Source organism: Lissotriton vulgaris, chromosome 9 (genome assembly GCF_964263255.1).
Source record: "Lissotriton vulgaris chromosome 9, aLisVul1.2, whole genome shotgun sequence".
In the NCBI taxonomy this organism is placed as follows: Eukaryota; Metazoa; Chordata; class Amphibia; order Caudata; family Salamandridae; genus Lissotriton; species Lissotriton vulgaris.
In genome coordinates this window covers 441,684,132-441,711,886 of record NC_141697.1, presented here as the reverse complement: position 1 = coordinate 441,711,886, position 27,755 = coordinate 441,684,132, and the positions used below count along the sequence as shown (strand labels likewise).

Below are 27,755 nucleotides of genomic sequence, written 5' to 3'. Positions count from 1 at the left end.
AACAGTTTGCGTATATAATAAACTTAGAAGCTTCTCCCAATCCTCATCTTACACCTGTTGATGCTTGTATTATAAAAAACTTTGGGTTTGTGTCTCTTTTGCCCCTACCCTTCTACTACTTAATATGTCCTAGAAATTGATTCACGTGCTTCGACTTCCATTGAGGATTATGCCAGAAGGGCACTGCATCTCTTCTTTTATTTTAATATTCATCTAGTTTCAGTTTCTCGAGAATGTGTACTAATATTAGTCTCTCGAGCGATTGTTGCTCTTTAAATCATTCCTGGCATTCCCATGTAGTACGGCACAGCAATCGCATATTATCCAGCCAAACTCAGTATCCGGTCAAGTTTCTTTTCAGTTGGTCTAGTGGAGAGGTGGTGGTGTATGAATGAACCCAGAAGTATGTGCTCTGTGACTCGTAGACCCCTGCCCCTCCCCCTCTGCCATGTCGTCAGTCTTTACCAAGACAAATCTGTGGGTAGAAGATCGAAGCTGTTGACATATTTTTGTGAGTACAAATGTTTTTACTAAGGCCTACCAGGTGACCTTTCCACTGGGGAACACTTTAATAACTGTGTTTCTACGAATTATTAGGTGTAATCCAAAATTCCCTGAAATTTCTGTTTTGTTTAATTGAAGCCATGACTTGGAAACAATGCATTCTCACCATCTGGCAACGATTTTCTTAACGCATGCTTTTTAACGTAAAACCCTGAATCATGTCACTGTTACCGATTGGCAAAGTGCTTCATTTTACGAATATAGGCATTAGAGAAATCCTTCTGATGGTCCTCAAGATGGCAAATGAATGTCCTAGGTAGTCGGGACTGAACAATTCTCTTTTTTTCTGAAATAGTGTGTGTGAGAGGCCTAAAGTATTTAGTGGGGTAACGTGTTAGGCAGACGAGTAGGAGCACTTGTGTGAGAGATCTGGTGACGGTCTGTTGCATTGTATAAGTGGAGGTAGAATGTCTTTTCATTGTATATAGGAGTCATGGTTGAAATAAAACAGCGAAACTGTAAAAGGGCTAGAGTTGGTATTATTTCTTCATTTATAGATCTAAAGAGATTCTTTACAATGTAAGCGTAAATGGGACTATTAATGCCTGGAAATTAAAACATAGTGATGCTACTGTCTGTTGACCATCACTAGACACATTTGTAATGCGCCTAACATTCTCTTAAATTCAATCCTTTGTAATCTAATGATCCGAATTAGGTAAAGTATGGTGGTTGCAACGCTTTGTGTACCTGAGCATTTAATTCTGAAGTTTATAAAAAGATGAAATATATTTTGGGTGGAGTTGATGTTTATATTAGCTTGCCTGGTTAAGTTGGTGGCTTTTCAAGTACTCAATTGCTGTCGTAAGGCTTTTAAAGTCCTTACCTGCAGCATTGGTCGACCCTTGTGGCTTTTGGGGGGCGTTAATATTTGGTAGTTTGGAGAAGCAGTACTCTTGGGGAGAGTGGTCGGTGGGGGGCGTGGGAGAAGAAAGACCGAATGCGTGCAGTGGTAGCTTAACGGCAAGTGGGGTTGGGAATGACTGACTTAATTGTTGAGTGTCAGAGTTGGTAGCCAGAAGATTCCACCAGAGACTGGAAAACTGAAGTTGGGAAAGGTTCTCAGGAGTATGTGAAGTGACTTAAGTTTAGCATGTGCTGTCTGGCAATAGGGTGTGCTGGGTAGATAGACTAGAAGTGACTTTATGTAGTGCTTTTTATAGGGTTAGTGAATCCCCCTGCATCCTCTCGCCATCCAGAAGGCTGTGTGGCCTGGACGATGTTGATAATGGGCTTTTAGGAGACTTGGAGTTAGGGAGCAGTGGATCATTGGTTAAATAGAAGTAGTAGAGTATTTGGTGCGGTGCTGTGACTGAGACCTGCTTTAAGAGATCTCTGGTTTTATATTAATTTGAGCAGCGCGACTAGATTGATGAATGTTACATGTGTGTATTTTAAAGATTTGCTTGAGTTGTGCAAATGTTAAATAAAGAAATTACGTAATTGGAGACAATGTTTTATTTGTTTTTAGGAGTGTTAAATGTGATTAGCTGGCACATCTTTACTTGTTGTCAGATTATTAATGTATTTTTCCCTCTGAACCTCACTACACATTATTTGGGCATGTACACGTTTTTATTGAAGCCCATCTTCAGCCCACTCTAAGGATTACCTCATTTAACAGTGTTTCAAGAGGTGGATCAAAATAGCTTTCTCACCCAGAAGTCTGTATGCTGTTTGTTAATCATTGTTTTATAGATTGTGACCTGTTATGAAAATATTTTTAGAAGTGTTTATGTAAACACAAGCTACCGTTTGTGTGGACCTTGAGCATCTTTCCCTGGGTGTTCTTAAAGTGATTCCAATGCAATCATTTGAAAATTGACTTTGCCCCTATTCTTTTTGAGCTATTGTGATGGGAAGAACTGTCTGCGTTACTAGTATGTATTCGATGTTAGTAAGACCTAGTGAAGTGCTGACTTGACCCAGTGAAATTCTAATAGCCATCACCCAGTATACCGTTTTTGTAGTCCAAAAAGGATTGAACATTTGTAGGCCAGAGTTTTCTTATTCAGTTAGAACCCAAACACTTGGAGACCAGGATGAATGGTTGTGTATAATCCATGTAGGATTGAGGCATTGAATTTCAATATGTAAACTCTTGGTGGTTGGGCTATAAAAATGTCCCAGCAGGAAGTCTCCATATATGTTTGATGATTGAACTGCAGTAGGTCGGTGGTTGCATGCTGTGAAAGGTCAGTGATTGGGGGTCTGCGATGTGTGTGTGTATATATATTTAGGATTGGATCAAAGCTAAGTAAATGAGATTCATGGATTTAAATATATGAAGTTCTCATTGTTTGATTTTAATATAGTTACCGAGATCAGAGTATGTTTATTGGTGGCTATTCATCACATAAAGATAATAAGATTTGCACAGATGTGGAAATCAAAGGTAGTTGCTGACTCTTAAGGGTAAATATTTAACTTTTGTGTTTTACTGGTTTCTTGAAAGACATAAGATATATTGTGTCTTAACTGTGGGGAAGATGTTTCTTCTGTTTTAGAGTGACCGTTTTCACTTGGACCTGCTGGCTGGTGTCAGTTTGAATGGTCCAATGGGGTTAGTTTGAACGCTGATAGATCAGATATTTTATTGTATGAGTTTTTTTACGTTTGGAAGCGACGATATGGTAGAAAACAAATTTGATATCTGTGCCATCATTGGTATTACACAAACACAAGGAGATGATGGACGGAGCGCTGAAACTATTCAGACGCTCACCCCCAGTCACAGATCTGGGTTGAATCCATCGTCCTTCTTTAGCTCACTTTGCCACCCCAGTTCAGACACAGCTACATGCAAATCAGTTTTGACCCTGTGCCTCCTGGGAACAGTGAAGACCAAATTGCCAAGTCATGTCTTCCCTGGACCGGAAACAGCATCCTGGGACCGGTTCCAGGGTAACTCCCCTCATCAACCAGGCTAGCTTGAATCCAGTTGCAAAGTGTCCATCAACTGTTGTTTTTAGGTCTCGCCTATTCTATCCCGTAGGGATTGATAGGCGAGATTGTAAATGTAAATGTAAATTGATACTTGTATAGCGCACGTCTCAATGCGCTTGTACGAATGCCGCTGTGGAACCCATCCTGGCTTTCCCTGTGAGGCATCCACTCCTGGGCACCCCCAAGGTTGAGGCCAGCCATCCTTAGCGTTGTGGGGGCCGTTGTGGAGATTAAGCAAGCTATTGCCCAGAGTTGCAGAGTGGGACTCCATGATTGGAATAGGCACAGAGGCGAGAATTATCAGGTCCGTGGAATTTTGAGCCCAAGACCCGCCGAGGTGGGGAATTGAACCCTGGTCCCGGGCTAGACCTCTGCATCAGGGTCTGCCACTCTAATCATTGAGCCACACTTCCCAGCAATTATAGTAAGCGGTCCGAAAAGTCTACCTAGCTGCGGATCGCGTACAGTTCATGTGAGCCAGCCGTGTGCACATCATCACCAGCCACATCACGCACCACCATTTGTTTGTGACTCGGCATCAGACTTCAAAGGCTGCCGCTCCCTCCACAGCAATGCCGGGAGCTTGTTTTTTCTTCTCACCTTGCATTTAATTGAACTTTCTGTGAAAGGAATCACTGTTCATGCGGGTCAGAGGGAGCTTCTTCAGTCCCAGCATTTAATTTTACTTTTTTGCAAACACTGCTGCTAATACACACGCACGCTCGGATTAGGACTACAGTTAAGGGCTTTGTTAAAAAAAATATATATTTGCAGCTGCGCCACTAACATTAAAATATGTCTACTCTGCTCGGTTCCTGCGCTTCATTCAATTATTCGTAACTTTATTCAGCAGGGTAAAAACGATACAATCGCACATTTCCCGGGAAACACTAAGGCATCTCTACAGCACGTACAATAACAAAAATATGCTGCATTTTCAATGATTGTGCTTGTAAAACGCTTTAATGTCATCAGGTCCGGTTTGCGCAATCTAAATGCGAGCACTTTTAAATTTAGATTTAAAATAAATACACGAAAACACACCCGCCCACTGGCCACGTTTACTTTGCGTCCTCACATTTGCTGCCACTGATTGAGCAATGTCAAGTGTTCCATTTTTTTTAAAGGTAGAAAGCAAATATTTAATTTGGATGTACATTTTTAACTCTTTTTACTATAACTCTCCCTTTTCTAACCTGTCTCTCTTTGTTCTTGTCAGCTTGTAGTTGCGTCCTTCCACCCTCGCATTCAATGTCACTTTATTTATTTGCACACAGCCGCTGTTATGTTATGGGCATTGCATCATGTATTTTGTATAATCACAATAATGGAATAAAAAAAGGAAACGCTACACAATTATGTGGTTATTAAAAGCCGGGTCAGAGGGAGGAGAGTGAAAACGCCAGCCAGTTAGCAAACGCTGAAGATTAAACATACTTTGCCAAAGAATTAAACAGCTACCTGTCTGTCCTCCTTCTGTTCTGGCATTTGTTCTGGCATTTAATGTAACTTTCACGTGTGATTAGTTGTAGAAGTTAACATTTTTTGCAAACTAAGGTTACAGAAATTGTGTGTATAGTATACTATAAGCACTATAATGATTATTGTATTAGAAATTGTGTGTTTAGGCTGACTTTTTAAAATAAATGTTTTACACTTTTAGTGCACATTTCGGTGTCAATGTTTTTAGTTCCACAGCTACAATGCTTAATTAGCAACTTTTAGCTGCGAACAGACAACAGGCGCCACTGTGCCACAAGGCCGCCAGAGTCATCCTCTTTCAGTAACACCTCCTTCAAAAAAAAAAACTGCACGTGCATCCTGCTTCTTTAGCTCCTTCCTCTCTGCTAGAAACAGACAACAGGCGCCACAGGGGCAATATAAACAGAGCTATCCTGCTTAATGAATGTTTAGGGGAATTCACGTGTTTAAAGTAAACAAACTCCTAATATCAATACATGTAAGTCACATAAATACAACACATATTGCATTACAAATGCTATAGGTGTCACATTTGCGAAAGTTATAACTATTGGCATTGTAAATGACAAAGCTATTAATTTCGCTTTTTTATAAAAACAAAACCTAAATAAAAAATGTGTAATTTACAATACCAATAGCTCAAACTTTCCTAATACGAGACCTATTGCATTGCAAATGCTTGTTCTTTATTGTCAGATATAAAACGACCTCAAAATACAGAACTTCAGAATATGTGTTTTACAAAACCTTCTCTTAGGTTTCATTTGATAAACTATAATGATGTCCATGAATACTAGCAACCCAGGCCAACTGATGCTGCACGCAACAACTGATTTAGTTCACTATTAGCATTGTTGTCAGGGTGGGAGGAACCATGAATGTTTTTAAAATTTCAGTTTGAAATGTATCACTTAAAAAATGCTTCTCAATGCACTAATATAATCTGATGTACTAAGGTGAAATGCTTATTTATGCGTGATAATGAAATACACTTTAGAATTCTGAAGAGAGGTTACCATATTTTTACAGGGTTGTTGCAAAATGTCTTTTTAAATGAAGATCTTCCTAAAGTTAAGAGCTGCAAGATACCTTTTCTTCTTTCCCTTAACTTCAATTGAGTAGAAATAAATCTTTTAGCGTTTATTTTGCATCTTTTTCAATATTAGTGCTGAGTCAAGAAAACAGCCTCCCAGGGCTGCTGTTGACCGTGGGTGCGCATACAAAGGTCAGGTGGGTCATAAGTGGCTCAAGGGCTATACTTCAAGTATCACAGTGCTAGTGTATCCCCAGAAACAATTGAAACAAGCATTGCCTAAGTTAAGAAGCCTAACCTTAGGCACAATGCTATTTTTTTAACTTATTAATTTGTGCAAAAACATGAACTATACAAATAGAATTTGCAGAAATGTATAAAAATATAAGTGTGGCCCATTAGCCTAGGCATAGCAGCCCTAACACTGAAGTGGAGTCTTTTTCATGCGGCTGTGAACGTGTGATCAGGAAAAATCCCATTGCTCACAATGCGGGGCAGCCAATGGATGAAGTGAGCTGACCCACTGTCCCATGAAATAGCCTCCAGTGGGTGGAAGCAAAATGTGATTAACATTTGAACAGACCAGAGGGTGAAGAGGTCTGATTAAAAGACCCTCTATGGATGCATATATGTTTGACTTTTTGCATAACATTTTAGAAAAGCATGAGACTAGAAACACAGCTAAAGCAGTCTCTAGGCAAGACCTAAAAATGCACGGATATACTTTTCATGAATTCCACAAAAGCGGTTTTCTTGTGGGCATGGTCTTGTCATTCCCACTGCATTCCTCAATCACAAAGAGATGTGCTAGCTTTATAAACACTCACGTTTAATACACTTGCACATGCATAACCTGATACAAGTCAATGAACACAAAATTTAGGAATCCATCTTGATCCCTGTGCGCCCTGCCACATTGCATAGTTTAGGTCTGGATCCATGACAGGTTCAGATCCATGCCTGATTTTCAGGATAACAGCTTTTTAACTAAACAGGTTGCATTTATATTCATGATATGTAAATGTATCTATTTTGGCTAATTTGTAACTCTGGCATGGATATGACCCGTCTGAACCTACTTAGACCCTTCCCGCTCACCCAGTTTTACGGCAATTCTTGCGTGCATCAATCATGTACAACCAAGGTGATACGCTTGCTTTCTTCAGCAAGCTTTTGTCTCATCAGCACCTGGTTCTAGAGACCACAGAATGTTCTTCTGGTCCTGTGACCAATGTGAATGAGCTAGGCCTGTGCCCTTGTCTCAATTTTCATTAGTAGGCTAGTTACACAGGAACTTTCTTCACACTGCTACGGTCGCACCTATGGATATGGGGCCTGTGAAATACTCACTGTCCGCATGGATCTATACGTTGCAGAAAATATAGGATGCCACCATGACTTTCTAAGGGTTCTCTGCAAGCATCAATGGCTACCTGGTCAGTGGGTATTTAAACTGATGTTTGATCTTACATATTTCAAGAAAGCCCAACAAAATATGAAGATGGAGTACCTTCCCAATGCCGGGGTTGTCCTTCGTTTTCGACACAGCTCTTAGAAGGCATGGCGGTGCTGGGGGAGGGCACACTTGGAGGATGCCACTGAAATTGGTGGCAAAGCCGGAGAATTCGTGAGAATGCGGCAGGGGAGGGTGATATTTTTTCCGCTTCGAGGACAAGTTGAGCTTCTGCGCTGCCCTGTAACAAAACAGCATCAAGAAAGAACAAATGTTACCTGGAGCCCAAAGCAATTTAAGCAAGCAAAGCAAATGAGCAATGCGACTGTCACATGGTTTTCAAATAGGCACATTTTTACTCCGAACAGATTTCCACAGGACGCGCCATCAGGAGACAAATCGAGACAAGAATAGGCAGAAACAGATCTGGCGAGACATTCCCTTTCTTTTCCCCCCCAACAGAGCTTCAATTATAGTCTGTCGTCCCTCCAACAGCTTGACAGCTGAGTCAAAGACGGCTGAAACCTCTCGGATACCATAAAATGCTGATATCATCCCCTTGTAACTAAAGGGACCAGATGGGCTCCGCTGGCGATAACATTTTATGAAAGTGATGTGCAGCACTCTAACAAGTTATCCAGTGCTCATAAATAACATTGCAAAATACCATAAAGCTGCAGAGGAAGTCTCCCTTAGTAGCTGCACCTACACCTCTGCTGATCTGGAAGCACCGGAAGAGCAACTGGTCTCGTGCCAGCCCTTTCAGTAGAAAGCCGATAGCTAATCAGGGAGCTGCAACGAGCGCCCACCGCTGCGCCTCTTAATATAAGACTGAAAAATGCACGAGGGGAAAGTTAAAATTCACGCTTTAAAACCTTAGATTTAAACGAAAAAGAGGCTCCTGGGCACGCAGAGTGCGTTCTGTAGGGATATGTCTCTTGGCAAGGCATTGTCTAACCCAGCCAGTCTCTGGCGGGCGAAAATAACGTGACATTTAACATTATGATAATGGGGGAAAATGCGATATTTCCTGTAACGCAAAATTCGGGAATCAAGCAGGATTATGCTAGACTGACAAAAAAAATTGCATAAACCGAATTTCGTAGTCATAATGTAAGTTGCTACAGTAGACGTGGGGCCTCATTCAGCAAAGTGCCCTATGAAAACTCGTGTATTTACTCATATAAAACGTTTGTTAATGTTTGAGAAAATATATAACTTTTTGGAATTCTTAATTAGAGAATATGCCACAGATTTACAGGAGAACTCACATATATATATGTATACATGCAAAGAAAATGGACAAGTGTACATGTCCGCATGTGACGCTAAAGTGCATTTACTCTTTGAAATCTGTTTCTACCCCTTGGTCAAGCCCTTTCCCCTACATCACTATCAAGTGAGGTGGTGTTCTCACAACATTCTCACCCCAAAAACAGATTTACTACCGCCCTTGATAGGAGTTGGTTCCCCCAATGGAAAATACGATCAAGAGGTTGGTGAATATTGACCAATTTACGAATCTGTAAGTGTTCACCAACTTCTAGTGGTAGAACACTCATAGCCTTAAGGGTATATTTGCCTATACAGAAATGTAACCATAGGTGCAGATTTCACAATAAAATGTTGGCTTTGTAAATGCCTGTATTTGCCTGTCTAGGTTTTGAACATGCCCGTGCTGTACTGTTCAACCTCACCTAATTTTCAGACTTGTCTGCTAAGAAAATACATCGCAAGAATTCATGTAGAATATCTACTTGGACAGAAATTGATAATTCTACTGTACCAGAATAATTCTCAATGGAGTCACACTGTTAAGCAGAATGTCAATGTCCACAGAGAGGGAGGACGTGGGTGGGCCTGCTTCTGAATGGGCAAATAGAAGCTGTAATGCAGGGCAAGACTGGCTGAAGCGGGTATCGGGTATTTCCCGGGGTGGTTAGAAGGTTGGGGGGCAGTTTTGCTGCAGTGAGGGCCATTTTTGCTACTGGGGGCCAGTTTCGCAGTAGTGCTGCAATATCGGGCCACAGTAACATAAACAGCTGTGCTTCACACTTACACGCCCCCGCAACCCCGGGGCTGGTCCGATAAAATTGCACGGGCTGCTTTGGGTCCGCAGTCCGGCCCTGCTGTACTCTGACAAATGCATCTGTTTTGCAGGGTCGGATTGGTAACGCAGGCCCTCGGGCAATGCCCAAGGGGCCGGTTTCCAAATTCCACCTGTGGGCTGCTTTTTTAGACAGCCTTGGGCGACTTAGGCAGTGTCTACGTTGTTCAGATGCTGCCAGCGGCCCAGTGGGTGCCTGAGTGGCATTCTGGGGGTAGATAGGCATCGATTACCTCCCAAAGGTGTCACTCCCATTGTCTTGCTGGGCCGGCCCATTGATATATGCATATTGAGTGGGGGCAGGGGGGCCTGAGTAAAAGTGGCCTCACTTGCTTTCAGGTGTGTTTCACCAGAGTAAACCAATCCGTGCACTTTTTTGCACCCCCTCCCCCTTTAATAAAATTTCAGCAAAGCAGGGTTTTGCGGAAAGGCAATATGCAAATTTGGGCCACTTTTTTTTAACTTGCCCAGGCCGTACCTTAATCTCAATCCAGCCCTGCTATCTTGGGTGGCCCTCCTTTCCCAGAGCCTGTGTCAAATACATTCCAAAGGCAGTGAAGTGAAAGCAATGCTTCTTTGCTTAAGGCACTAAGAACTGCAATACAGTTGACACCTGTAGATTAGTAAGAAAAGTCTACGCACTTTACAAAGCTCAAGCAGCAGTCGGAGAGTTGACAACTAAGAATTAAACATCCAAACACTTACAAAGTCATGCCTTTGCAACTGGGAAGAAACCAAGAGGTTAGGGCCTTGAGAATTACCTGTTTAAAAAAGGAGGGGGCTAAGGCGCATATTTTCCAGTGACCTTCATTATTCTAGAGACATCAACAACACTTTTGATTGTGACAGGCTATTTCAAGGGCACATAGGAACGCAAATAAGACTGTGTTGTGCCATTAAAGATCAGTAGTAAGACTTTACCTGTGGTATTATGGCTAGGGGCCATATAGAGCCTGGCCGCCAGACAGCCTGCCTTCAGGGTATCACCTCTACCCACACTGGTGAACTACAGTCTACGACATTTTAAGATCCCCTCCAATGCAGAAGACCTTTCGCTTCTGAGGCAGCTCTATCTGGCATTGTAGTAACACCTCAAAAGAAACATTTCTGTCACAGTAATTTCATCATGTGTGTCTGACAAAGTGGAATTGTCATCACCAATGTAGGTGCTGTAAATGTGCCCCTAGCACGAGGGTTCATTTCCAGTACCCACATCAGAAGATACCAATGTGCTAGAACTTTGCACCCAGCACATCAGGGCAGTAGCGGAGCATGAGTTGCCAGCGGTCGGGGCAAGGCAAGAATTGCGCCCCCTAACCCGCACTGAGGGAAACATTTTAAAAGAAAAAAAAATAGGCAGCAAGAGACCAGCTGCAGAATTTTTTTTCTTCTAAAATGTTGTACCCCTAAGAATTTTGCACCCGGGGCAACCACCCCTGTGGCCCTGCCCACGCTAAGAAACTGCATCTGGGACACTTAGGTGCAAATCCGTTAAGCTGCACAAGAGGCTCTGTTGTGAATGAGGCACTGATGAAAATTGTGTTTTTTGCCAATGGCTGAACTGGTAGCCGCTTCCACGCCCCCTGAATATGTCAGGGGAATCCAGAGGTGGGTGGACAGGAAAGCCACCACTTTTAGGACTTTGACCAGATTTACTATTAGTGTGTTCCTCTTAATCATACTCAAAGTATGCAAGCTAGATCTCCAGAAAGAGGCAAAGACTGGGGCAGTTTAGTGGAAAGCTATCAACAAGATGCCAAGTCTGGACCAGAGATACTATGAGGTGGGATGCTAATTTAAGAGAGAAGAAATGAGGGGCCCAAGATAAAGACATGTAAGAACATGTTTATTGAAAGGCTGTAGCAGGAGACCTTCATGTATCAGTGCACGTGTGTCTCCCTAACACGGTTTTATGCAAATACTTTTCTGGGAGAATCAGTAATAACATATAGAATATCTTTATAAGGTGGTGACAAATTCATGGCACGTCTTCCAATTACAAAGTTAGGAGCATATTGAGCAAAATCAAAATGTGGCCTACAAACACAGATGAATACCTTTTGTTTGAGACCACATGCCAGGTCAGGAACTAACTTCACCAGCACTCCCAGGCCCACAAAATGGTGGAATGACATGAAGCTAAAACTGCACAAATATAATAACTTTCCTCTGATAAAAATGCAAGGAGAAGAGCACGCACACGGAACTGCAGGATTAAGGCTTATTTCTTGTGTTGGGCCTCCATCGACCCAGAAACCTTGAGAGACGTGTTTCGGGTGTACCAATATATATACATATGTGTGTGTGTGTGTATATATAAATATATATTCCACAGGAAAAACTCCGACTACTTCCAACCCACGCTGGCGAAGAAAGAGACTCAGACCACTGCAGCTCTTCAGGCGAAAGTTCTTTTTATGATCAAATCACAGCCTGTAACTACGCGTTTCGGGCTAATGAAGCCCTTGATCACATTCAGCTTTTTACTGCGCCATGTTTACTATATATATATATATATGTGTGTGTAGATGGATAGATAGATAGATAGATAGATAGATAGATAGATAGATAGATAGATAGATAGATAGATAGATAGATAGATAGATAGATAGATAGATAGATAGATAGATAGATAGATAGATAGATAGATAGATAGATAGATAGATAGACATAAAAGTGGAATTAAGGATGGTAAACCTATGGTCATGTATACTAACGTCCCTTCGTGATATGCTGGTAGTAGATATATTGGCAATTATTTTTTGGCTGGCTGATATTTAAATCTCAATAGTCCAGTATTAGAGGTGCCATCTTTTTTGTACTATTGATGAACCACTGATTTCATGTGTTTTTTCAGTAAATCTGGGCCCACGCTTTTGACACGGCTCTTTCTAGCACTGCCGCTTTAAGTGGCTCCGGTCTTTATGTTGATAAGTGTGAAAGTTGCTGGTTGCCATGCACAAGACGGCCATTGCAACGGCAAACAACCCTGCCCAACCTCCGCTAAACACAATCAAGAAAAACATGAGACTCCCGCGAAATAATTACGACTTCAAACACAGGAGCCTCCTGGCAGATTCCCCCGGGGAGCCGAGTGCGCGAGAGCGTGAATGGGATATAAGAGATGAATTTACACATCTACTGAGCATCCTGGTCCGCGTAGCGGGTGTTACTGGTAATGTAGCTACCTCATTTCAGAAAAATCATTTCTCTCCACAATGGCGCCGTCAACAGACAGACAGGCCGGAAGACAGAAAAGAAAGCCAAGAGGCGCCAGAATTGAGAAACTTACAAAGAGCAATGGCCTTTGATATTTGGCTCATCTCATACACATATATTAAATTAGGGCTGAGACGCTGCCTTGGATAAATAGGTTTACTAGCAGAGGCCGTATTGATCTTTCATTGCGAGTAATATTATATGAGCGCGCAGCAGTTCGGGGAAATTCGGTAGAGTTCCTGTTAGGTCCACATTGTGTTCTTTTTCAGCAAAATGAGCGTAAAGGGCACAATGTTGTCTTTTTTCTAGCTATCCGCGCCTGGAAACTATAATATGAGAAATTTTAATCAAAAACGTGCAGTTTTCAAGTAATAAATGTCTTTTTTGGTAGATGTCACGACAACAGAGATGATTTAACCCAAGAGAGAGAGAGAGAGAATGTATTCTATGCAGTGATACCACAGCAGTTAAACTGCTGTAATACAAATCTTGCCAGCCCTCCCCAATTCCATCCAAATCCCATTCAGGGAAAGAATGCATTAAAGAAAGGAGGCAGAAAAACAGAGAGGTAACGGCGAAAATTATCAGTGGAACTTACATCATTGGAAAATCATGTCTGCCGAGAGGATGAGTTTTGTCACCTACTAAATCAGTTGATAAAATAGCACAGGGTGCTAATGCACCTACTATAGAAATGTGGGCTACTGGCAGGTCACAGATGTGAATCTTGATGGGCTGGCAACCCCCATCTTTCAGAGTCTGTTAAAGGGGCCATCTAGTGTAGAGTAAAAGAGCAGCTCTTTTTACCCAGTAATGCATCTTTAACAATCACCCCAATAAACATTCTAGAATGCTGCTTTGTTTGATTATGTCAGTTTGAGTTTTGAAACGTTTTGGACACCAATCATTGGTTGGCCCCTTTAAAGTGAGTTTTGGGCATCATTCATTGGCCGCCTTCTTTTAAGTGAGCACTTCTGTATTGGATATTGGAGACAGTCCAGAGGCAAGCTACCAAACAGTATGAAGAAAGGTGAAAGTAATTAAATATGTATACCTTGAAAGATAGAGGTACTGGGCGGATATGCTTTTGACATTTATACACCTCTGAGGTATAAATCCATTAGAGGTGAGCAAATTCAAGTGGAATGGCAGATCTTAAATGGGGATTCTTGATGAGAGTAGCTGGACGAGGTTCACCACTAACATATGGAAGTTATTTGTCACACATATATTAGTAAAGACCTAAATATGACTCCCAGAAGGAGTGATAATGTAATAAGTTAGATGATTTAAAAGCGAATATTAGCAGGCGTGTTATAGTGCAAGAGAAAATACAGAGCTGGTGACTCATATCCAAGCATAAAAGAAAAGCGGCAGATAAAACTGGTCAGGAGGCCTGATCCACGACCATGTTTCATTAACCACATTGCTGCTGCACTGATTTTTCCCCAGTGCTGGAAATTGCCATTTTGCTGTTTCCATGACGAGCTCAGCTCGTCATCAGCACATGACACCCGTGGGTGATGACGAGCTGAGCTCGTCATCAGCATCGAAAGGGTTAATTAATTCACTTGGCCCAGTGAATACACTTTGTAGGGTGTCCTATATTTAGTGATCTAGCGAATAACTGTAACTTAAAAATGATTCAATCATGTTATTTACAATCTGTCTCTTTCAGTAAAATAGTTGCCCCCTACCAGAGTTTCCATCCATCTGAAGGGTTCATTCGAAGCATTTATGGAACCAGTAATCCATAAGGGAGTTAAGTACCACTAGTTTATGAGCGCGGAATTCGGCACAGGCACAAATGTTACTAAGTGTGTGTATCTCCTAGTCTCCCCCTTATTTGCAGCTAAGTGTGGGTTATTCTATAGATCATCCTGCATAAAGATCAGCCGGTACATTTATGTTTTTAGGTGGTTTATGCTGGAATTCAAGCAAAGGGCTAACTCCCACAATAAAGTGAGGAATCAATTGAGAATAAACTCTGTTTGTATCACATTTATTAGCCAGTTATGGAGTATCTCATACTCATTACAGAGACTCCCACCAGGTAGGCAGGAATGTCCCAATATGGTCGACTAGCGCATCACTGGCTGAGGTCTAAATCAAATCATGAGTGTGTAAAAGAGCTTATGAAATATAAAAAAGTTTTTAATCATCTTATGACACTTAGGGTAGTCCCAAACTGCAGCAAAGAGGGATTTAAATGTGGGATATTGGGTGCTGTCCTATTTATTCAAAATCATGACACGGCTTCAATGTCTACTTTACCATATTCTTAAACTAATTTGCTTTGCCTTCTTTAATCAATGGCATGCAGTCATCATTGCATGTTTCGAGCACTTCGCACCAAACAGTAAAACTGAAGGAATTCCCAGTAAATGAGTTTATCATGTTGAGACACCTAGTGCAAAGTGCAAATATTTTTTTTCTATAAGCTTTTGAGTTGGTGACTACTTTGAATGAAGCCAAAAGGATCACTCATATCCATTAAAGGCACAAAATATCCTGACATAAATGTATAGCCTACTACTAACATCTGAAGCAAATAACCACTAGCCAGCTCAGTGGAAATCTATTATTCAGCGTATGGAGGGGCATACAATGCCTCAGATACAAACTCTGAAATTTTCACTTTTACCCCTGGATTTGACATGCAGCAGAGCTTGTCCTAAGAGGGTTTTCTAAGCACATCAAACATGGATATTAAAAATCGTCCATTTTAATTCTGCTTTGTTTGAGTTTTTGTATTCTCTTTTTAGGATTTAGTGTTTTTCGACTTGAAACAAAATGTTCTCAACCTACAGCCATCTTTTCTGCTGGTTAAGGAGTCCAGTTAAATAATCCGTCCATCCCATTTTCACTGTTCATCCATTGACCTCAGACAATAAACAGTGTAAGAATAATCCACTCAAATTTGTGATGTGTTCTTTACAAAACCCAGCTGAAGCATGATTTCCTGTTCGCATGCTTTGTCTATTTCACTTTCTGGACAAAATCTTCGAATATCTAATCAGTCAGTACCATACCCCTCAACAATGACTGTTCCAATCCACTTAAGCATTGAGGAAGCAGATGGAAAGACTAGCAATCACAGCTCAAGCATGCGCACCTGCCCTACAAAAATTGACCCACTTTTTTATAGGCCGCAAAATATTACATTAATATAGTGTTCTCTTTCTAAAAGGGGATAATGGGACGAAAACTATTTTCGGAGAAGGAAGAAGCACACTTTAACCAGAGCTCTTCAGAAAGGCGTTCAAAGTTCCACTTTCTGGAACTGGACCCTTGCCTGCTCAGTAGAACTCCCACAAGGCACATATCTAGATTCTGTAGGTGCTCAGATAGAAAGGATGACAGATACCAGTAGCAAGAATAAAGAGCAAGCATTAGGGAAAAGAAAAAGCAGGGACTGCAACCTGTACATATCGTGATGCCATTCAGTGGACCCAAAAATATACGCCATTCAAATCACTCTTTTACCACAACTCCATTTTGTCTTCCTCTACCATAGCCACCAAAACTGCTGGCGGGCTCACAACTGCAGAATGTTAAATTTGGTTCTCCCCTTCATCTATTGGACTCCCTCTCCAAAGCCACACCTTTCCTAGCATAGTAGAACCTTCTCAAACACTCTCAGGTAGGAGCATAAATACATGAATAATAGGAGAGCAAGTCTTGGGTGAGTAATTGTGCCTTATGGGACAGTCTAGGAATGTATCCTTATGACCTTAAATGGGCGTCGAAAAGGCGCTAGCTGTCTTGGTTGAGACTTTTTGCTCTCAGTACCTTTAATGGTGTGTCTGCTGCCTCACAGATCATTCAATTGGGAAGAGAAACACTCGAGGCCCCAGAGATTTTCTCTGAGCGTGCTAGGTGAAAACATACGGATTCCACGGCTGAGGGAGCTTGAACTGGGTGGACCACTCTTACATTGAATAGTAGGGATGGAGGAGACACGCCTCGCCGCCAAAACCCCAAAAAGCTGGGCTGCATAAGAAGAACTTTTCAAAGGTCATACAAAACAGTCTGAGCCCTAAAAAGATTAAGAGGGGTGAAAGGAGATAGGTGTAAAGACATAAGAATATATGCAAGGAAAGGAAACGCACCGAAGTATGATGAAATACATGTTGATCTTCAGCAAAAAAGACAAGTACACTGTTGAAAACTTAGACACACAGCTATGAAGTCAAACCTCAATTGCATGGCAGAGATTGTCAGCAAGGCATAAAGACATAGAGACAAATGAACCGCCAGCCAGCCAGTTAGATGGTCAGGCATAGATAACCATAGATTGACAGAGACGCAAGCAGTCAAGGAGAAAGCTACAGACTCAGACAGTCATATGGACCAAGAGATTGACATGCAGTGATAGAGACAGACAGCCATACAGGGAAAGTTAGGACAGCTATTTACAGTCTGAGAGATGCATAGGGTCATCCAGGTGGACCTTGCATAAGGTGGACCTCTGTAAAGAGAGGCATAGTGAGCAAAAAAACAATGGCTTGAATGCTTCCGGCTGTGACTGTCAGTGGTTTAGTTTATTTGCAAGCATTCCTCATCATGCTTGCTTGTTCAGCCACAGTGTCCAAGCTTTAAGTCATAGGTGAGGCCCAACAAGGCAAAAACCAAGTCGTGCTTGCCTGTGTTCTCTTCTGGAACGGTCTAACTTGGCAGTTCAGGGCGGGCTATTTCCATGAGGAGCAGGATCAGTACTAATCTGCTTAAGACTGGCCTGGACAGTGGGTGAAAAACAATGGATTGGAATGCTACCTAGAGTGATTGCCAGTGGTTTAAACTATTTGCAAGCATTACTTCCATCACCTTTTGTGTATGTGATTTAGGACAGACATAGTCAGACCGCAAGAAAGCTATTTAGGGGTTTAGACATAATCTTTCAGACATCCAGGCAGAGACTAATGGAGAAATGTCCACGGAGAGGGTACAGAGCCAGACATACAAATAGACACTGAAACAGAGAATGGGAGATGGATGGATTGATGGATTGATGGATGGCTGAAACAGAGAATAGGAAATGGATGTATGCATGTATGTATCTATGTATGCATGTATGTAAGGATGATGGATGGATGGATGAATGGATGGATGGTTTAAACGATTGCTATTCTATTCAGCCAACCACTGGCGCTCTTTTCCTACAATAACACAGAAAGACCATCTTATTGTCAATGAAAGCCTTAATAATAGCCAACTGATGTGCAAGTTACACAAAAGCTTAAACAATGCATCTGTGTGACTTTGTATAACTGGTCCTATCCGAGTATAGCTAAATGTTTCAAGCAAGTGCCTTTAAGAGCAGGATCAAACAGCGGTGTGCTGATCTGCAGATGCCTCCAGAGCGCTCCCCATCTGTCCCATCGCCAAACATCTGCAGGGAATTATCAATATATTCATGAGCGCAGGCTGTGACAGGATACAATCTATAAATCTGTGAGAAGAGGGAGCCCGCAGCATGCATAGATTATGCAAAAGTCCAATTTAACCATCAGAACAATCAACCGGGCTTCATATGGCATGCGCTGTTAGAAAAGCAGGCGGAGAGCAAAGGCAATTAATTGTTTCGAAGAAAATTATTTAAAAAAAACGATAAATGTACTATATCATATTAACATTTAAAAAAGATAGAGGTGAGCCAACATGAAAACATAATTTTGGAATATCCAGGATTAGTGATTTGTTATGTTCATTTGCGCACTAAATGTTATAAAATTAACTTGATGGAAACACATTTTATTCTTCCAAATTTTGGATTAGAATTAATGAATTGCTCAAGACAATTCAACACACTGGCAGCCCTAAAATGAGGGCTTTAACATTGGACTTAAAGAATGCCCAGCAGACTACTTCATCCAGGGAACACATCATTTTTGGCTTCAGGCATTTTAACCAAAAGCTCAGAATCATGCTATGAAGTTTAGGCAGTGCTTAATTTGTGCCGGTGGTCTAAACGTATTTTTCCCTATTAGACTTTGACTCAGAGCAAGATCGAGAAAAAAACACAAGGGGAAAAGGAGGAGGAAGGGGAAAAAAGAAAAACAACGGCATAGGGAGAAAATAGGGATGAAAAAGAACCAACAAGAGTGAGCTATAGGAGAAAGGCGAATCTGCGTTGTCATATGCACAAACAGGGTCATATGGTTGGCTAAACAGCAGAGAGGTTCAAATAGCTGTGAAGAATACCATATTCTTTAGGTATTTCAACTGAAAATATGTATCTAAAAATAATGCCTATGGTTATTGTGGATTTTGTTCTCTGATCAGTAGCTGTTGTAGGCATAGGAAATCGGTGAGGCAGGGAATAAAAAATAAAACAAACAAAACTTATCTCCAGCCTGACGTCCGCTACCTCGCTGTCTCTTCAGCTCCGATGCTCGCACAGGCTCTCATAGTCCCCTGTGACAATCCAGACGCTACTCTCTTGCTGGTATTAACCAGCATAAGAGAAGCGTCGGGATTGGGTGGAGCGGGCTGGTTCCACGCTCCACTAGGGACTGGAGGCCCCTGCTTCTGAGCCTGCCAATATCTCCAAGCAATAGCCTGGAGATATCCAAGTGTGCATGTTGGTTTGTGTGGCCATGGACGGGCGGCCAAACTGGGGTGCCCACCACTCCTCCTGCTGGCCCTGCCATCAGGACTCAGCTGTGGCTCGTCTATGGAGTAAAATAAAATGATAATAGAGCAGTTTTGTAACTGCTTTATTGTCATTTTAACCCCTTCGATGCTGACTCGCGATTCTGCCGCACAGGCGCAGAATCGCGTCCGCGCCCAAGGGGTTAATTTACATACGTCTGCTGGTTCCAGCAATGGGGCGACGCTCCTCCGCCATAACAGAAGAGCTGCCCCGGTTTCTGATGATGTCACAAACCACAACCTGTTCTACACAATATTGTTTGGATATGTACATTTGTTAAATATCAGCTTGTATATCAAAATCAGTTTTGTGGCCCAGCAGTAATATTGATTCCACGGTTTCGCCATGTACCCAGCGTGATTTTGGGGAGCATCACAAGCATGCTACATAGCGGCTAAAAAAGTAGGTGTAAGTACACCTGCTCTGATGGTATAATTCATCCTACTGAAACCTCGGCATTCAGGGACTCTCCTATTTCTCTCATAATTCCAACCACTTAAGTTCTACGACAAAAGGAAGCCAATTATTCAACCTCATAACCCTTTATCAGCAAGATTATTACATAATGAAGTAATTGCTGGATTTTCCGAAGTCTCGGTAAATTAGCAACACAAAAGAGCCCATAACATTGGATTTGTTTCTTTTTCACTTACTTTTGGGAAGAATGGAGCTTAACCTCAATGAATTAATTGATTTTTTTCTTATCATGCGATATTGATTTAATTATGTGCACTAAACGCGGGCACATCGAAAAAAGATTTAATTATATGCACTGAAGGCGGAGTACATCTGAAATAACCTCGGGCACGTGGTGCCAGTAGATAATGTATCCATTCTGAAATTACAGTAGAATTTGAAAACCATAAAAGGGCAAAATGAATACAAGGCAAAGAAAAAGGTCAAAGATGCCACTCAGTCCATACATTATACAAGGTGTTGGGGCAAGCCATATAGAAAACAAAACTGTGCAGCCTATAGTTAATGCTATAACCAATGTAATTAGAACAAGCATTGGCAAAGTCAAGTGGTGTGGCCTTGGCAAGCCTATGCTAATACAGTAAAATAGAGAAAGAGAAACTATACCATCACTTAAACTTGCCCACCTTAAAAAAAAACTACCACCAAACCGAATACAAAGGAACTATGTTTAGGCGGATGTGAACAATTGTGCACAGATTTTGCAAAGCCACTAAAAGTGAAAAGCTTCAAATGCAAAGCGGGCTGAGCCACTGCCCATTCTGTGGTGGGAGGAAGCAAAGTATGGACGACAGGTTAAGAGAGCAATGGACGAAGAATATCAACTAAAAGCCCCTATGTGTATATTACTTAAAATCTTTGAGGGAAAAAACCTGGTGAGACAGCTGAAGCTGTCTCAAAGGGCAGGCATAAAAATGGACCACGCATACACAGATATTGACATTACCACTGATGTGTAATGGAAGCACTCAATGGCCTGAGCCACAAAGGACCTCTACAGTTTTGGAGGTGGTCCCAAAGTTGTGGTGGAACCTACGCACTCGGGTGGAATCTCCACAATGAGAATTCTCAGTGCAGAAATTCCACCCGAGTGCGGAGATTCCCCACATCTACATGGCCTCTACCACAAGGGAGGAGGCCCTTTGTGAATCAGGCCCTCGGTTTTTTGTAGTCCTGAAGTTAGCCATAACTCAAGTCAAGATAAAGGGAACTCTGTATTTTACCTAGGACGGTAAATGCCTAATTCCTGCAATATTGCGCTATATGTGAACTGTAGAAGCACCAACGCCTGCTATATATTCCAGCTAAGGCTTCCAAAATAAGAGGATTTAACATTAAAACATTTCCTATGAAGGAGACTTCTGAAAATGCCCATTTGCAAACATCTATCATAAATTCTCTCGCTAGCTGTAGATAAGTAAATTTGGGAAATATATTCTTGGACATATTATTCGCTCATTGCATCATCAACATTCCGCTGTTCAGCACCCTCTCTTTTCCAATCAAGTCTTGCAAGAATGTGATTTCTCATATGGATACTGTCTAGTTGGTGGATCTGCCGGCTGTGTTTTACTTAAATGTTTTCACCTTTAATAGAAGATGTCTTTTATCACACCCCGGAGAGCTCTTCCCTCTGAGCGAGGTGTCATGGCAGCAGATAAAAAGTAATATACGGTGCATCCTGGAGCACTCAAATATAAAGTGACAGGGGACAGTCCCTAACCTGCTGCTCCAGGCAATGTGGAGATTACTGTACTTTACTGCGCTCCAGGACAACACTAACAGACACAAGCGCGGAAGATCAATTGGACGAGGCTTAGCACAACGAGAGCGCGGTTGTACCATAAATCCAGGGTTAGGAGCTTGCTCTAAGCCATATATAAGCATCCCTCACATTAAAAGTATGGAACTAAGGCAATAATTAGGAGCACCCTTGATGCAATGATAGGATCCTACACTATCTTATAGATTATGACTAGTATCCTTAAGAAATTTCTAATACTGTATCTAAGAAATTTTCAATTATGTTGCCGGTGGTGCCAATAGTAATGGCCGCCTTAATGACGCAGACACATTTCAAGGATGAATTGGTTAGGGCTCATCAAGTCCTTTTAGTAGTTATTGTTTCTTTAATGACTTGTCAATACAATTAACCTACAGATGTCAGAACATCCCTCCATTGTTTACGCAAAGGATTATGGCCATTTGTACCTTTGCAATTACCTCTTTCTTTTGGTAATCTGACAATTAAAATAGATTCTGAGTCAGGATGCACATTTTTGCGTCACACGGATAAATATGCTGTAAAATGTGTTCGACGCGTCTGTCAGCTGTCTTTAGGCACAGCAATTGATGCACAGAGAGACTCAGAATGCGCAGGCACACTTTGAACATGCGCACATGCACGCAATCACGCCCCTGATACCTTTTATCACAAAGTCCAATAGACACAGGAATCAATACACAAAGACCAACAGTCATACATGCCACTGAATCAGAAGGCATACAGTGAACTGCATTAGTGGAGCAGAGAAAGAAATGCTGTAAGGGACGCAAGGGGATGTGCATCAGGGCTCAAAGAGAGATGTGCAGCGATAACACTCCGAGTTATGTGAACCAGGGCCCAGATGATGTAATTAGATGCATAGTCGCATTTTCTGCCAATGTGCTTTCTCGTTGGGTGCACCCGGTGCAGATCACACATGATTACGCATAAGGCGCCTTTCCCCAGGTATGGACTGGAGAAGGCAGTGAAACATGGAGTGGCTGGTCAAAGCGTTGCTCCATGTTCCACTGCAGGACTGGAGTGTAACCATCAATAGTGCTTGAGGTGCAGAGGCCAAAGTCGGCGGGATCTATTGGGAATTGGCTCACAGGCTTTAATTTGATCAAAATAGTTTCCATACAGTTTATTAAAAACAACGGTTCCTGAATGGTTAATGCAGACCTGGAGTTGCCTCAGGCTGAAAGGGAAGGAGAGGGTCTCCTGTGCTGTGAAGCAAGAGAAGGGACAGAGAACTAAAGAAGAAAGAACCTTCTCTTTCGCTGCCTGAGAGCCAGTATATGCTTTAATTGACATAATCATTTGAAGCTTCACGGTGACAAAGGGTTATTTTATTTTAGTGAGACTGTAAGGTTGTTACCGGTTCTGGAATGCATCTTTTTTTAAAGGAAATCTATAAAATAAAAGGTTTGTACTAGGTGTCATCTGAGTTTTATTGATAAAAATATAACTTTTGAAAACACTCTACACACTAAGGACCTTATTTAGAGTCTGGCGGATGGAATACTATGTCAAAATGTGACAGATATCCAGGAAACCAAATTACAAGTGTCATAGGCTACAAGGCACTTGTAATACGACAACGGATGGAACATCCTCCACGTTTGTGTCAGCGTATCCTGTCAGTTAAACTTTAAGGCCTACAGTTTTTGTACATTTTGTGGCCGCCTATCTTATGCAGTTTGCAATCTATTTTATACTGTGTGTAATACAGTTCCAAGCTGCAGGAGCTTCTCTTATACTGTGTGGTATTATTTACAAACTAATGACTTACTGAGTAACAGTGCTTTCTGTCATGGGCTGGGATGTCATAGCATTCTAAATATATTTGTTACTATTTCCAAGTTCACCAACTAAGATTCAAATCAATGACCCTCTAGTTAGACACACAGACATCCGAAATGATCACCATAACCAACTCCGCTTTCGTAATACAAGTATACATTTCACACAGTTTGTTTTGATTTGCACTTACTTTTCACCTAAGGAGTGCGCATTATATTTAGGCAAAAGACCAACAAATATTTGTTGTTTTCAGCCACGTCTTTGAACATGCCCATAGACATACTGATCCTACCCCATTATACTCAAAGTCACAGTTCTCAAACTTTCTTATAGGCACTTCAACTGCTGAGCAGGTGCAAGGAAATTAGGTCACAGGACTCTCCACGCCAATAATTGCTGAGTGCTTTTACATATCTGGAGAGCAAAGAGCATTTTGCTTTAGCCAATGTTACAAATCATAGGCAAAACGTATTGGCGAAGGCAAGAGGGAAACAAGGCAAGACCTAGTGTTATTTTTCAGTGTTTGTTTTCCAAGATGGCTGCCATTCGGATACGTCTTGGACATTTGTTACTGTGGTTCAATCCTCAATAATTCCTTGTGTTCAGAACAGTGCTTAATTTGAGCCTGTGGTTTCCGGCGCTTGGTACCGGCACTTAATTGTCTGGACCAGCTCTACTGCAGGCCCTGTCTGTTAAACTTTGAGATGAGCACAACATGTGTTTACTAAGTCAAATTGCATTGAAAACTAATAATACGAGTCTCTCACGCCATTATTACAGCTTGTGTGGCCTTTAATTGTCTGGATTGTCACACTTGTCAGAGTGCGTTTTTAGGCGTTATGTTGGTGCTGTCATTGGCAGCACTGACAGAGGCAATGTGTGGTGCAGGAAGCAGTAGCCTTCTGAGAAGGGCCCTGGCACTTGATTTTTTACAAATTAAGTAATGGTTCAGAAGCCTACTGCAGTATTTTCTTTAGAACAGTTTTGTGTGCTATTTTGACTTGATGAGTTTCAAACACAGTAATATTTGCTAATACACTACACTGTTTACCTTGCCGTAGAGCTGACACTGAGAGAGAAAGCAGCCCAGAAGCATGTCCCCTGTGGAATGGCTCCATGTTTCAGGCAGGCCATTGAACCTGGTGGATGCCTCTGTGTAGGCCGACACCTCTCTATGCTGGTGCTTGGCAGGCATGCTCTGTGAGGGTCCATTCCCTTCACAGCACTGAGTGCAGCGGGATGTGTCAGATGGATAACTGGCAGCTGTTCATGCTGTGTACTTCAGGGAGACAGAGGAAAACAACTCTGTTGGAGCTGCAGAGGGCAGGCTGTTTTAATTGCCTCTGTCGAGGCTTCCTAACAAACCTGTGAGGTTTCACCTCGGCAACAAATACAATGCAAGCGAGCCGTCAAATGTTAGAAGGAGACATGTAAAGATACAAGCAGATTACAATAATAATATACAATGAATTATTGCCAATCTGCATATTTCCACCCTTTGATACAAACCATTTGGTTCCGCCCATATATCAGAAAGATGGAGGGTGTAATGCATTGCTATTAATTGGGGGGGGGGGGGGTTCGGGAAGAAGTTATAGTCAACTTTGTAAAATCATGTGGGGTCTAATCAGGCTCCTTGTTTTACTGTTATAATATCTGATTCTTTTCTCTCATTTGTTGAGTAGAAGCACTGTTTAACCTCATGCGCGCTAGCGGAATTCCGCTCCTGCGCTGAGATTTTTAAAAACGCATGTTACGTGACGAGCTGGGCTCGTCATCAGCGTGCGAGGAGGCTACACCATGACGAGCCCAGCTCGTCATCAGCGTGGAAGGGGTTAAACCTGGACAGTCTCAATAACAGCTGAAACTTTCCTGTGGTGTAAAGGGTAAAGATCTTCACTCAGGGGGCTTGATCTAACCAGAACGACTGTTCATGTATCAGGAGTTCAGAATAATCCATTGGCCTTATCTTCTGTTGAAAATGGCGACTAGTTTGTTCCTGAGGTTGTTTTACATGATTTTGAGTCATTGTCAGAATGCATGTGACTTCATAAGATGGAGATGGGAGGGAGGGATTCTGCAGAAATGCTTGGGCTTCTTAAAATGGTGTCCTTAATGTTTTGTAAATTTAGTATAGTGGGCTGGGGTCCTATCAATAATGAATTCAGGTCTTCTTGCGTATTTCTGATTATTTACAGTATGTTTTGAAACATTGTTTCAAGTAACCATGAAGAGCCCAATTCGCAAAGAAACTTATGAGTCGTAAAGTTACGAGTGCAGACTCTCCGCACTCAGGGCTGCAGTGCGAAGATTCTGCCGCAACTTCAGAGATTCCGCACTCGTTGACATTACGAGTCGTAAGTCCTTTTGTGAATTGAACCCAAATGTTCGACACAAACTGAGTAATTGGTAGTTTCCCAGTTCACTCCAATTCCAATCAAATGTGTGGTTTTGATTTGCAAATTCATTATAAAAGAATTTGTATTAGTGGGGGCAGCCATTCAATTTCACATGTCAGTACTTATACAATGTGAAAGTATGTTGCCTGGAATAGTAAAATATGCTATCTCAATTAATTCAGTTTCCTTTTCTTTAATTACCAGTATTTATATCACACAAAGCCTTGCCATACAGGACAGTGATATGCTTAACACAAGTCAGTAATGTTATGATGGACATTATGGATTACAGAAGTGCAGATGGACGTTCACATGCTGACTTGGAAATTAACACCAATAACATGTTTACACACAAATCAGAGGTCATGTGTGCAGGCAGCTAGAAGGATAAAGTGAAAAGGAGAAGAGGAGGTTCTTTACATTTTTTTCTGATGGTCAGAAGGGTAGTGGAAAAATCTCAGATGAAGGTTGAGATTGAACAAGATGATGGGGGTATAGAAGGAGAAGGCTGTGTTTGTGTATTCTCTCATCTTGCATTGAGAATTTTCAGTTATGCTAAGCTTGTGCTGCAGGTAACTCTGTGTGACCAGACAAAGAATGGCTTGCATCTATGTAGTCTGGTTTCTTGGTGCAGATGACTTTGTGGACACTGATGTGTGATTTGCTTTTGACTGGTGCCAGGAGGTGGAGCCAGTGGAGATCGTGAAGGGGGAGTTGATGCGTTCATACTCATGTTGGATGATAACCAAGAGTGCATCTGCCTGGAAGATAGTCTTTAGGGTGTGAAGGTGAAGTGAAGATTGTCGCAGGGTGGGGGATTAAGGGTTAAATTAGGGAGGCGCTTACTGTGAAAGTTGAACTTGTTGAAGGTATCTGGGTATAGGTAGGATTGTGTGAGCATTGGGAGGACTTGAGCAGTTTTCAGAAAGGAAGGCAGTTTCCCTTGCGGAAGCTGATGCCCTTTTAGAAGCTGAATGATGGTAGTGAAGCTGGCCAGGTAGGGAGAAAAATAATATAGAAAGAGGTAAGATGGATGTCAATGTCATATGTGGATGTTGTGATGGATTCTAGGATGCAAACTAGATCATTGATGGAGGGCGTTTTCTCTGATAGGAACTTACATGGGGGTGCGTTGTGTGTTATTAAGGTGTTTGAGAAGTCATTGTTGTGGCATATGGTGTTTATTTTTGTTGATAATAAGTGGTTGATGTTGGTGGGCTTTTCAATGAAATATGGAATGATAGGAAGTAATAGTAGTTTAACGTAGTGTTTGCCAACTTGAAATGTGCCTGATTCTCCTTGACAGGTTCCCATCCAACAGTATCAGAAAGGACCTCGATAGAAGTTTCATTGGCTTTGTGGGTAGTGAATTTGTAGGTAGTCCATGCAATTTTGTAAACTAAGAGATTTATGAAGAGCGGAAGAGCTTTTAGATTATTCCTATTGTTGAGGTCTTGTGCGTATTAGGTTTCATTGGACTCTGGTTTGACATTGTTGGTACAGACACAATTGTAGGCTTGGAGAGGTTAAAGAGTGTATTTGGTGTTCTTAAAATGAACATAAATGTCACCTGCGGGATTGATGTGTACGGTGATCAGTAGGTGTTATAGTGTCTCAATGGAAGCTTTAAAAAATCTGGAAATGAAGAGGAAAGGATGAGTCTTCCATTTATGAGGAGGCTTGGTGAAGCGATGTAAAAGGACAGGTCAAACTGATCTGTGTATTTTAATGGGAGGAGTTAAAGGCAAGACAGGGAAAGAGTTGCTGGCAGGATGAAGTCCAGGCTTTGTCAAGAGCTTGAGAATGAGTAAGGACAAGAGATCCATTGGACTGTCGCTCATCCTCATTTAGT

At 41.8% G+C, this 27,755-nt stretch overlaps 1 protein-coding gene across 3 annotated transcripts in view; it reads right to left on the bottom strand.

The window, feature by feature from the left end:
* Positions 1 to 27,755, bottom strand: part of KIF26A (kinesin family member 26A) — a 245,750-nt gene that overhangs the window by 54,313 nt on the left and 163,682 nt on the right. For all 3 annotated transcript variants that reach the window (XM_086937892.1, XM_086937894.1, XM_086937893.1), the window contains exon 5: positions 7,536 to 7,719. In XM_086937892.1, coding sequence (XP_086794018.1) covers positions 7,536 to 7,719 — 184 coding nt within the window. The remainder of the gene's footprint in view (positions 1 to 7,535; positions 7,720 to 27,755) is intronic.